The following is an 11,589-nucleotide window of genomic DNA, read 5'->3' on the forward strand; positions in this document are numbered from 1 at the left end:
AGTTTAACCTTAACCCTGGGTTAGGTTAGATTAACCCTAGCCCTGGGTTAGGTTAGATTAACCTTAACCCTGGGTTAGGTTAGATCAACTCGAGCCCTGGGTTGGGTTAGATTAATCCTTTCCCTTGGGCTAAGTTAGTTTAAACTTAACCCTGGGTTAGGTTAGATTAACCCTATCCCTGGGTTGGGTTAGTTTAACCTTAACCCCGGTTAAGGTTAGTTTAATCCTAGCCCTGTGTTCGGTTAGATTAACCCGAGCCCTGGGTTAGGTTAAGCCTAGCCCGGGGTTAGGTTAGGTTAAGCCTAACTCTGGGTTAGGTTAGGTTAAGCCTATTCCTGGGTTAGGTTAGATTAAGCTTAGCCTTGGGTTAGTTTACTTTAAGCCTAGCCCTTGGTTAGTTTAGGTTAAGCCTAGCTCTGGGTTAGGTTAGATTTACACTAGCCCTGGGTTAGGTGAGATTAAGCCTAGCCCTGGGTTTGGTTAGATTAAGTCTAAACCTTTGTTAGGTTAGATTAAGCCTAGCCCTTGTTTAGGTTAGGCTAAGTCTAGCCCCAGGTTAGGTTAGGTTAACCCTAACCCTGTGTTAGCTTTGGTCAGGTTAACCTTAACCCATTGATGAGAACCGTTGTAAACCCAGGCTGGTCCACCTGTCCAGGAGTTTCCAGGGTTTGGAGCAGAACCTTCTCTGCGATTCTGAAGAGCTGAAACTGTCAATCATCCACTGGTGGGGGCGACGGACTGACCCGACCCTGCAGCATCCTCTGGACTCATACCATGAACCACATTAAGACTGATGGTGAGACGCCTGAACTCTTTCTTTAAAGCACTTTAAACGTTCCTGTTGCCATGACGACAGCCGGTGTTTGGTGGTAAATGTTGATTCATCACTGATGATCGTGTCTGTGAACGTCATTTTGAATGTCACTTTATTCTGGCGTCTCTACAGGAAACAGACGTGGCACCCACGTCTGCGCTCCCTTGTTTAATTTTCTACCTGCCGTGTTCTAAGGTGTATCTGTGATGTCATTTCCTGTAAAGGCTGAGTGTATAGAGATGTAAACTATAAAAACGCTATCTATGATTCTATATCAGAGACGTGTTTGTACCTGTAGCTGTTTGGATGTCGTTGGCTCTGTGATGAACATCGTTGGTGTTTTAAAGTGTCATTAAACATCAGAGAACTGAAGTAACCTTCCCTTTCATCTCGCTAATGTTTTTTTTTTTTTTTCTTTTTTTTAATGGTCCTTTTGTTGTTACTTCACGTTACGTCACATTCCCGTGCTTGTGCTCCTTCGTTTGTATCCGTGCAGTCCCTAAGCCCACCTCATCCTTCCGTGCCGGCACCGTGAAGCATGCCGCAACGATTACACTCTCACTGGCCAGTACCAGACTTTAGGCTGGGCCCAGATCCTAGTGAGCGCGCCCTAAAGGGGACATCATTTCCTGCTTTATCGGAGAAAAGACTGAGACCAATGACTTATTAGAACAATATTTAATATCAATCAGACAGAGGAAGATCCTGTTCTTCTCTAGAATCAGGAACAGACAGAAGAGGATCCTATTCCTCTCTAAGATCAGGGAACAGACAGAGGAACCTGTTCTCTAGTATCAGGATCAGGGAACAGACAGAGGAGGAACCTATTCCTCTCTAAGATCAGGGAACAGACAGAGGAACCTGTTCTCTAGTATCAGGATCAGGGAACAGACAGAGGAGGAACCTATTCCTCTCTAAGATCAGGGAACAGACAGAGGAACCTGTTCTCTAGTATCAGGATCAGGGAACAGACAGAGGAGGAACCTATTCCTCTCTAAGATCAGGGAACAGACAGAGGAACCTGTTCTCTAGTATCAGGATCAGGGAACAGACAGAGGAGGAACCTATTCCTCTCTAAGATCAGGGAACAGACAGAGGAACCTGTTCTCTAGTATCAGGATCAGGGAACAGACAGAGGAGGAACCTATTCCTCTCTAAGATCAGGGAACAGACAGAGGAACCTGTTCTCTAGTATCAGGATCAGGGAACAGACGCAGGAGGATCCTATTCTTCTCTAAGTTTAGGATCAGGGTACAGGCAGAGGAGGAACCTGTTCTTCTCTAGGATCAGGGATCAGCGAACAGACAGAGGTGGATCCTGTTCTTCTCTAGGATCAGGGAACAGACAGAGAGGGGATCCTGTTCTTCTCCAGGATCAGGATCAGACATTTGTAATTAACAGTTCATCAAAAACAGTCCATCCAGACTCTCTCAGTCCCGCTTGGACCCAGTCTTCCTGGTGGTCCTGGTTGTCATCTCAGTCAGGAAGCATAAGCTAAAGTGGATCTGAGCAGCGTCGCAGACTTTGGACCAGAAGTGTCCGGTGAATCTCTGGAACATTCTGTAGCGAGCCAACGGGAGGTCTAGGAGCTTCAGGAGAACGAACCCAGAACAGGAGAGGAGTGCCATCAGGAGGAACCTGAGAACCAGGACCAGAAAGGTGATCAGACAGACCTCTAAATAACATGAAGAACCAGGACCCGAGAGGGGATCAGACAGACCTCTAAATAACATGGAGGACCAGAGAGGGAATCAGACAGACCTCTGACTAACATGTAGGACCAGAACCAGGACCAGAGAGGGGATTAGAAAGACCTTGGATTAACACGGAGGACCAGAACCAGGACCAGAGAGGGAATCAGACAGACCTCTGATTAACACGGAGGACCAGAACCAGGACCAGAGAGGGGATCAGACAGACCTCTGATTAACACGGAGGACCAGAACCAGGATGAGAGAGGGGATCAGACAGACCTCTGATTAACATGAAGAACCAGAACCAGGACCAGAGAGGGGATCAGACAGACCTCTGATTAACATGAAGAACCAGAACCAGGACCAGAGAGGGGATCAGACAGACCTCTGATTAACATGGATTAATGAAGATTATTGATTATTCTAATAACATCAGACCCTCTCTGTTCCCTTAAACCGGATCAATAAAGGGATTATTGATTATTCTAATAACATCAGACCCTCTCTGTTCCCTTAAACCGGATCAATAAAGGGATTATTGATGTATTGATTGTTAACCTGGTTTCACTTCTGCTTCTTTCTAGTTGTTATTGAAAATAATTGAACGCACCTGCGCGTTCGCGCGTCCCCGTGCCTCCCCTGCACGCGCACCCCTTTATATAGCGCCAGGATCACGTGACCGCCCAGCGCCGCCTCGAAGCCGCGCTCGTGCAGCAGCGCGAGCCCGTAGCTGAGCACCGACAGCAGCTCGAGCGCCGCCGCCTGCCGCGCGCGCCACCCTGCGGGGCCGCGCTCAATGAAGCCGATCCAAACCGGGACCCAGGCGAAGATCGGTAAGGTGACCCACTGGTCCAGCACCGCGGGAGCGCGCTTCAACACCGCCAGGCGCGTCCACTGCACAAATGCGTACAGGATGGACATGATAGAGAACACCTGTCGCAGGTAGCGGCTCTGCTCGACCTCTGCTACGTCACTGTGACGCAGCAGCCAGTAGAGACCCGTGATGACGTAGAGCAGGTTGACCAGACAGTTACAGGGCATCGCCAGGAAGGCGGGAAAGTGGTCCACGCGCCGCTCCGCGTAGTGGTCGTACGTCAGATCGACCGCTACCGCGTCAAACACGCGACTACGCGTCAGAGCGGCGAGGAGCGCGAGCGGCAGCGCCACGTGTAGCAGAGCAGAGAGCATTATGGATGATCAATACACATGATAGATCAGAATATCAATCCATCGCCGATCAGATCAAACTCTGGGAAGTTTCTGACAGGCTCGAGTTTTATTTCCGGGTTCTTTTCTTCTTCTTGTTTTTACTGTAGGATCACTGACAGACTGGTGTTCTCCCGCCACCTGCTGTTCACCACCAGAACTACAACTAAACCATCTATTATAGTTTTTTTAAAAGGTTTATCAAGTATTTATTCATTTATTACTATATTTTCAAGGTTTATTGGTCAGATATTTATTATTAATCATATTACAGGTCATAAATGTTATAAAATCAATAAAACAACACAACAGTTATTCTTTATTTAGTTTATTCTAAGAGTTTGGCTGGCTTTGGATGAAATTGTTATTAACAAATGTTGACGTATGATCACTTTAGATCTGCTTTAATAAAGGACCCTGACAGCAGCCAATAAAGGCTGTAATCCCAGGGACCTGGAGGTTGTGGAAAAATAAAGAAGTCGATTTATTTCATTATTTTATTAATTTATGAAAATAGAACATCAGAATAAAACACCTTACCAAAAAAAAAAAAACATCATTTATACCACCATCTACATCTCTACAAAGTTTAAAAGCGCTTTTTAACATTCAGAGTTTCTTCAGGTAAAAGAGAGCTGCAGGTAAACCTGAGGAGTCTGAAGCAAACAATCACAGAACAAAACAGAAAACCATTGGACCCTGCCTCGCCCTCAGATCGCTGTCTATCTTCTCTTGGTTCCTCCAAATCCTGAAAAACACAGAGAGAGGGTGATCAATACATATGATCAATACAGACTGATCAATATGGTCTAATAAGATATGATCAATAATCCAGGTAAACTCCTCAGCACGTCTGAATGTGGACAGGTCTGGTTCACCGTCAGACCAGTTTTAGGGATTCTCTGAGAACTGGATCTGGTCATACATGTGTGATCTCTGAGGGACACTCTCATCAGAGCTGTTCTACTCCACCGTCCCTGGTCCTGGTAGACCCACTGAATCCACCAGACCTCAACCTAGACTGGCTATGCTGGTCTGACTTTGACACAGACACTTGATCAGGAAAGACCCAGTTATCAGAAACCAGGATACTAGACCTGATCAGGTCTACAAGGAGATGATGATGAACAGGTTAGCACAGAATCCTGGATCTAATCTAAGCCAGGATAAAGACCAGAACCAGGATACTAAAGACCATGTCAGCACAGAATCCTGGATCTGATCTAAGTCAGGATAAGACCAGAACCAGGATACTTAAGACCATGTAAACACAGAATCCTGGATCTGATCTAAACCAGGATAAGACTAGAACTAGGATACTAAAGTCCATGTCAGCACAGTCCCTGGTTCTAACGTGAAGGTTGTGAACCAGAACCTTCCAGTTCCGAGTACCTGAAGCAGTCCGAGTCCCAGAGGAGGTGGATTTTCCAGCAGGGGGCACTCTGCTGCTGCTGTATGTGGGGGAGCTGTAGTTGTGGCCGTAGGGCCGAGTCCTGCAGAAAACCAAAACAAGAACAAACATCCATCAGGGTCCAGGATCCAAAACAGACCAATCAGAGACAAGAACAAAACCCATCCCTGCACCAGGAAACTCCTGTTAAAGTATTAATTAATCAGGATCACTTTATCAGGATTAATTAATCAGGCTGACTTCATCAGGATTAATTAACCAGAGTAATTTAATCAGGATTATAATCAGGGTTACTTAACCAGGGTTAATTAATCAGGGTTACTTAATCAAGATTAAATAAGGGGATAATTTGGGTTCAACCCAGTGAGTAGAGATTCCTCTGGAGGATTCTGGAACTCTGAAGGATTCTGGAGCTCTGGCAGATTCTGGAGTTTTGGAGGATTCTGGCGCTCTGGAGGATTCTAGAGTTTTGGAGGACTGTGGAGCTCTGGAGGATTCTGGAGCTCTGGAGGACTCTGGAGCTCTGAGGGATTCCAGAGCTTCAGAGTCCTCCAGAGCTCTGAAGGACTGTGGAGCTCCAGAGGATTCTGGAGCTCTGGAGGACTCTGGAGCTCTGAGGGACTGTGGAGCTCTGGAGGATTCTGGAGCTCTGGAGGGAGGACTCTGGAGCTCTGAAGGACTGTGGAGCTCCGGAGGATTCTGGAGCTCTGGAGGATCCCACGTTCTTTCATCCAGCTGGTGTCTGGCCTGTACGCTGGTCCAGAGAGAGCTGTGAAGTGTGGTGGATCCACCTCTGACTTCCTTAGTTGATCCTGGGGTGAGTCTAAGTCTGAGTCTAAGCCTCTACACTCTTAAGAACCTGTATGGACTGTAGAGTGGGGGAGCTGTAGACCAGTTCCCATACCTTGGCAGAGTTCATTGATCCTCTGACTGCCAGGCTAAGATCAACAGGACTTGGACTCATACCTGGAGGTGATGGGTTCACTGAGCTAGACTGTGTGGTGTTCCCAGTATCTGAGCATGTGGACTACAGTCAGAGTCTATGATCGGTCCTTGGTCTCCCTATACTCAAGTGAGGCCTGGATGTTGACTGATGGTCTGGACTCCTTTGTGAGGACTTCTCTTGGCCTATATTTGGGTCCAGGTGTCTGATGCTGACGGACTCAGGAGATGGAGGATGGGAATGGTCTGCTGGACTTTTATGGGCACCTGGCCTGCTCACCGCTTACTGGGTGCCAACGACCCGATGGGCTGGTCCAGATGCCAGGGGCAACCGTGTGCATCATGGAGTGGTCAGCTGGGATGATTCCTGGAGAGAAGGGGCCTGGTCCTGGAGCAGGCCTGGAGGATGACCATTAGAGCAGTACAGGATCAAGGCTGACATGGTGAAGTTCTGAACCAGCATCTGCTCCCGTTTCTGACCTGTTTATTAATATAAAAAGGTTTCCTTTTCTATGACAGCGAAGTTTGGAGCTAACATGCTGTTCCTGAGTCTGAGTGCATCACTGAGTCTTAAAGACAAACCTAGGCCTGACCTGGACCAGCTGGAGGCTATTGTTCTGACCAGAGAACAGGAATAAAATAGATTTAAAGAAGAAGGCAGAGCCTTTAGCTTCATTCTGATTCAGAGCAGACTTCAGAAAAGTCTGTGTATTCTGTGTGATCTGATTGGCTGTTATATCCAGCAGACACCTGGACAAAAACTAAAGACCAGAATGTCAGAGTTTAGTCTGATTATTCTTTAGTCCAGCTAAAGGAACCTGCTCACTAACCTTTGCTGACCGAACAGATATCCCAGCAGCCCCCCTGCCCCCATGCCACCAAAGAAGCCGCCGCCCACTCCTCCTGTGGCCCCTGGAGCCGCTCGGCCACCTGGGTAATGTGGTCCCTGAGTGTAGTCGCTGTGGAAACCATAGGAGGGGTTACCTCCAGGAGAGTCTGAAAGATAAGAGAGAGGAGACGTTTTGGATTATTGTTTATTGATTAGGTTTTAGCAAAAAAACAACAAAAAAAAACATGCCTGTTAGCAAAGCACAACAACAAACACACTACTAACAAAATAAGGGGCAATTTATCAAATCACATAAGCATGATCTGCAGATAAACTCCTAGCATCAATTAAACTACACAAAAGAATTGGCAACTTTAGGGAAAAGGGGGTGGACTGGAGAGGAACCCCTACTTTAAAGGATGAAATCATCTTTAAATGCTGAGGATGGAATATTGGTGATGCTTGGGATGTTAGGGGCTTTTCCATCCGTAGTTTTATTTATCTATTTAACCCTCATTAAACCAGGTTAGTCCCACTGAGACGAAAGATCTCTTTTTTTTAAGGGAGACCTGGCCAAGAAAAAGAGATCTACTTACCAAACGGTAGGTCATAATTGGCAACTACCTTATAGGGATATTCAGGCATTTGCTGCTTTCTACAAATTTCATGATATATGACTCAGGATAATCAAGTTTATGTCTTTCTCAACCGAACCCACCAATAAAATATTGGATGTTTTTTTCAAACACGTAGAATCAAAATATTAATTGTAGTGAGACTGTAGTCAACTCCTGCCCTTATTTTAAGCATCCTCTCTTTAGTACCTGTTTAGTCCAGTCCTGTCTTTGGTACCTGTGTAGTCCGGTTTGAATCCTGGAGGAGGGGGCCCTGTGTTGTAGCTTTGGTTGTTGTCATGGTAACCAGTCTGCCCTGTCCCCTGCCCCCCATCCTGCCCTCCCTGGGTGTTGTTTCCTCCGAGAAAAAGTTTGTAGACAATGAAGGCTAACAGCAGTAGGACCACAGGAACCAGCAGACCTGCAGAGTCCTGGTCTCCTGACTTCTGATCCTCATGATGATGCTGATGTTGATGGCGACTATTACCACGGAAACCACTGAAGAAACTAGAGGCAAAGCCCCCGAAGTCTGATGCAGACAGTAAACGACATTAGATTAGACATTAACATGATAAATATCCATTGATATTTAAATAATGAATAACTTCAACCAATAAGGGGTTATTTTAATTAAGATTAACAATCAGGGTTAATTATTTTGCCCTAAAGGTTTATCTTTCCCTACACGTTACTAATAATAATTTAAACCAATCAGAGAAATAAGGAGCTGTCCAGGTGTTGCTGCACCTCCCCTTACCTTTAAAGCCCTGAAACCCCCCTGACGACCCCGTCCTTGTCCTGCGACCTTCCTCCGTCAGCTCCAGAGTATACTCCAGACCACATGACCCCTTTAGGATGTAGGCATCATCAGGATGGCTGAAGCCCTCACAGTTCACCTCCACACGGCCGAACCTGAACGAAGAGTCCAGGTCAGTCCGGCACTCCCACTGGGGGGGGGGGGCATAGGAGAGTTACAGATATGATGAAGATAAAATAGAACCTAGAACGCTGCCTAGCCTGCCCCCTGGCTCACCTGGACGTCCACTCCATCCCAGCCTTTATTCTGACACTGGACCACCTCGGGGATGAAGGCGTGACACCCCGCTGAGCCTCCCACACACTTCAGCTGAGGGACGGGACTGGAGCGCCGTGCTGTGGTGTACCGGTCTTTATATAGAGTCAGCACCTGGACATCCCTCAGCAGCACGCCACCTACAGGAGGGGAGATGAATTACTCTGACTTTAAGAATGATGAAAACATCAGTAGTACTGTAAAGGTTTACTAAACTACCTGCAGAGAGGCCTTAACTTTATAATAGTGCCACTATTGACCTTTATAAATGAACCTTTATTTTCAGGAAAGGAAAAGCTTAGATTTTGTGCAGCGAGCCATCAGGTCCCTGTATGAGTCAGCGTCAGCAGTACTATGGGCGTTCGTGAAGAGGCTGAACTCTCAATTTACCAGTCCAACCCTCACCTGTGGCCATGAACTCTGGGTAATGTCTGAAAGAATAAGATCACAGGTTCAGACGGTCTAAATGAGATTTCTCAGAGAGGTTTCTGGGCTCAGCCTTAGAGACAGGGAGAGGAGTTCAGACATCCTGATGTATTTCAGAATAGAGCCTTGATCTCTCTAGGAGCCAGTGGAGGAGGTTCAGGCAACTGATCAGGATGCCTCCTGACCCCTCACTGTGGAGGTCTTCTTGGTACGTCGACCTGGGAGGAGACCCCGGGGTAGACCCAGAACTCACTGGGGGGATTATATACCCCAACTGGCCTGGGAACGCCTCAGGATCCCTCAGGAGGAGCTGGTAGATGTCGCTAGTGAGAGGGACGCCTCGGGTGATCTGCTCAGCCTGCTGCCAACGCCACCTCAGAAAAGAGGAGGAAGACAGTGGATGGATGGATGGATGGTTTGACCCATAAAGGGGCGGGGCCATCATGGGTTAGGAAAAGTATCTGGGTGGCTTGGTCCATGATAACCCATCCAACAGATCAGGCTCTTCCATGGCAGGATAAATGTTACTTTAACTTTGTTAGTTATTAAGAGGATCATTAATCTGAGTTTTGACTTTATTAAAAATAGCAATAAATTTTACCTTTAAATTACGTAATAGAGATCCTCCAATGACGGTGATGATCTGATTAACCTGTATATTTGTTACCTATGTTTGTTCTTGTAGCGTTAGCTCAGGTATGCTACCATGCTAACAGGTGTGATGGTGTAAATAGTGACCGTGTAATCTGGTGTTTCTCTAGTTGTAGTTAAGAGCCTCATAAATGCCTGTTTAAATAAAGACAGCTCTGAGGACCCATAAAAGAATGAAACGTTAAGGTTACCAGTCTACACGGTCCCCATTTACACCATAATACCGTCTCTAAACTGTCCCGTTAATTTTAGAGTATCGATGGAACCAACCTTCGTTCCAGCTCCAGATGTTCTCCACCATCATCAGCAGAACCATCACGGTGATAAAGGTCCTCTCCATCCCTCCTGACTGTCTGTTAGACGTCCAAATGAACCGAAATTAACTTCTGACAAACAGGAAACTTCACTGACAGGAAGACTGCACTTCCGGGAGACGTCATCTGTTGTTGTGGTGTCAGCCAATCAGGAGCGGGCACGACTCAGCCCGAGGTGTCATCATGGTGGGTTTAGAATGATGTAAATAAAGAAAGCAGTTAGAAATATAAAAGAAGGATGGATCTGAAATGAAGAATGTATTTTTGTATTTTGAATGTAAATACAAAACAATTCCACCATTGTCGACCTCTTTATCTTATTAGTGAAATTTCACATTCACAAATTCTACAAGTCAGCTCCTTGCCTTAAATTATTTTTAATTGAATTAAAAAATTATTCTGAGTCTCTCAAATTAATCTCCAACATAAAATCATTGTCAACAATTTCAGTTTATACAGAACTTTTTTGTCAATCTTTTTTTTTTTTATCTTTATTATTCAAGTTATGAATTTATTATTTAATTCCTCAACCTTTGTTACTATTTGTGACATTTATCTTCATGTTATATGTTATTATATAAAAAAAGAGGATAGATAGATAGATAGATAGATAGATAGATAGATAGATAGATAGATGTTTGAAACAAATAAAGAAGATTAATAGGTATAAAATAAAACATGTTTAACAGGAATGAAAAAAAAAAATAAAGAGGTAACCTCTACAGAGAAAAACATCCAACTATGTGCTACCTACATCCCCACATCAGGTCGCCATACTTTTCTGCATCCTAGAGGAGGAGATGAACCTTTTTCAGGCTCATGATCACATTATAGGGGCAGGGAATGTCATGCCTAGGCAGGGCGACACTGCAGATGTCCTCGTAGAGACAGTAGATGTTGTAGAGACTGTAGATGTCCTAAAAGAGACTGTAGATGTCCTCGTAGAGACTTCAGACGTCCTCGTAGAGACTGTAGATGTCCTTAAAGAGACTGTAGATGTCCTTAAAGAGATTGTAGATGACCTCGTAGAGACTGTAGATGTCCTTGTAAAGAATGTAGATGTTTTTAAAGAGACTGTAGATGTCCTTAAAGAGACTGTAGATGTCCTTAAAGAGATTGTAGATGACCTCGTAGAGACTGTAGACGTCCTTGTAAAGAATGTAGATGTTTTTAAAGAGACTGTAGATGTCCCCGTAGAGACTGTTGATGTAGATGACTGTAGATGATCCTCTGAGTATGAGGCTGAGATTAACAAGACTAGGACTTGTACAAGAGGAGGTGGATTTATTGAATAAGACGGCTTGGTTTTTTTCAGTCACTGGCCGGGAACGGCAACTGCAGCTTTGCAGGCACCTGGTGTGGTTTCCTGTCCCTATCCAGCTCACTGCACAGTGGATGCCGAGGACCTGCTGGGCTGGTCCAGATGCCGGGGGTGACCATCTGTGTCACGGAGGAGTCAGCTGGGGGGATGACACATGGTCCTGGACCAGGTCTGGAGGATGGCCATCAGGCAGCCAGAGCAGTACAGGACCAAGGTTGATGCTACCTAAACTGTGGAAGTCAAAGGTTCTTAAGGCACTGAAACACATGTAAACCTCAGGATGGACACAAACTCT

At 45.7% G+C, this 11,589-nt stretch overlaps 2 protein-coding genes across 2 annotated transcripts; both read right to left on the reverse strand.

Moving 5' to 3' along the window:
* Positions 1-1,567: 1,567 nt before the first annotated feature.
* Positions 1,568-3,787, reverse strand: tmem187 (transmembrane protein 187). Its single transcript, XM_041784989.1, has 2 exons — positions 3,119-3,787; positions 1,568-2,452 (listed from the first exon to the last, which is right to left on the reverse strand). Exons 1-2 carry the CDS (start codon positions 3,694-3,696, stop codon positions 2,245-2,247), a joined length of 786 nt encoding a protein of 261 aa, XP_041640923.1. The 5' UTR covers positions 3,697-3,787; the 3' UTR covers positions 1,568-2,244.
* Positions 3,788-4,038: 251 nt separating this feature from the next.
* On the reverse strand, positions 4,039-10,082 carry saraf (store-operated calcium entry-associated regulatory factor). The gene is made up of 7 exons (XM_041784985.1): positions 9,930-10,082; positions 8,544-8,722; positions 8,268-8,457; positions 7,749-8,039; positions 6,898-7,063; positions 5,107-5,207; positions 4,039-4,462 (listed from the first exon to the last, which is right to left on the reverse strand). The coding sequence occupies exons 1-7, from the start codon at positions 9,997-9,999 to the stop codon at positions 4,437-4,439; spliced, it is 1,023 nt and encodes a 340-aa protein (XP_041640919.1). The 5' UTR covers positions 10,000-10,082; the 3' UTR covers positions 4,039-4,436.
* Between the last annotated feature and the right edge of the window lie 1,507 nt (positions 10,083-11,589).

Source organism: Cheilinus undulatus, linkage group 4 (assembly GCF_018320785.1).
Source record: "Cheilinus undulatus linkage group 4, ASM1832078v1, whole genome shotgun sequence".
NCBI classification, from domain to species: domain Eukaryota; kingdom Metazoa; phylum Chordata; class Actinopteri; order Labriformes; family Labridae; genus Cheilinus; species Cheilinus undulatus.

Coding starts and splice junctions, on each gene's coding strand:
- saraf (XM_041784985.1), bottom strand. CDS start 9,999: ATGGAGAGGACCTTTATCACCGTGATGGTTCTGCTGATGATGGTGGAG. Junction 8,040..8,267: donor GGGGTTTCAGGGCTTTAAAG/GTAAGGGGAGGT, acceptor TGTCTGCATCAG/ACTTCGGGGGCTTTGCCTCT. Junction 4,463..5,106: donor TGGGACTCGGACTGCTTCAG/GTACTCGGAACT, acceptor TGTGTTTTTCAG/GATTTGGAGGAACCAAGAGA.
- tmem187 (XM_041784989.1), bottom strand. CDS start 3,696: ATGCTCTCTGCTCTGCTACACGTGGCGCTGCCGCTCGCGCTCCTCGCC. Junction 2,453..3,118: donor GGGGACGCGCGAACGCGCAG/GTGCGTTCAATT, acceptor CCTGGTTCTCAG/GTTCCTCCTGATGGCACTCC.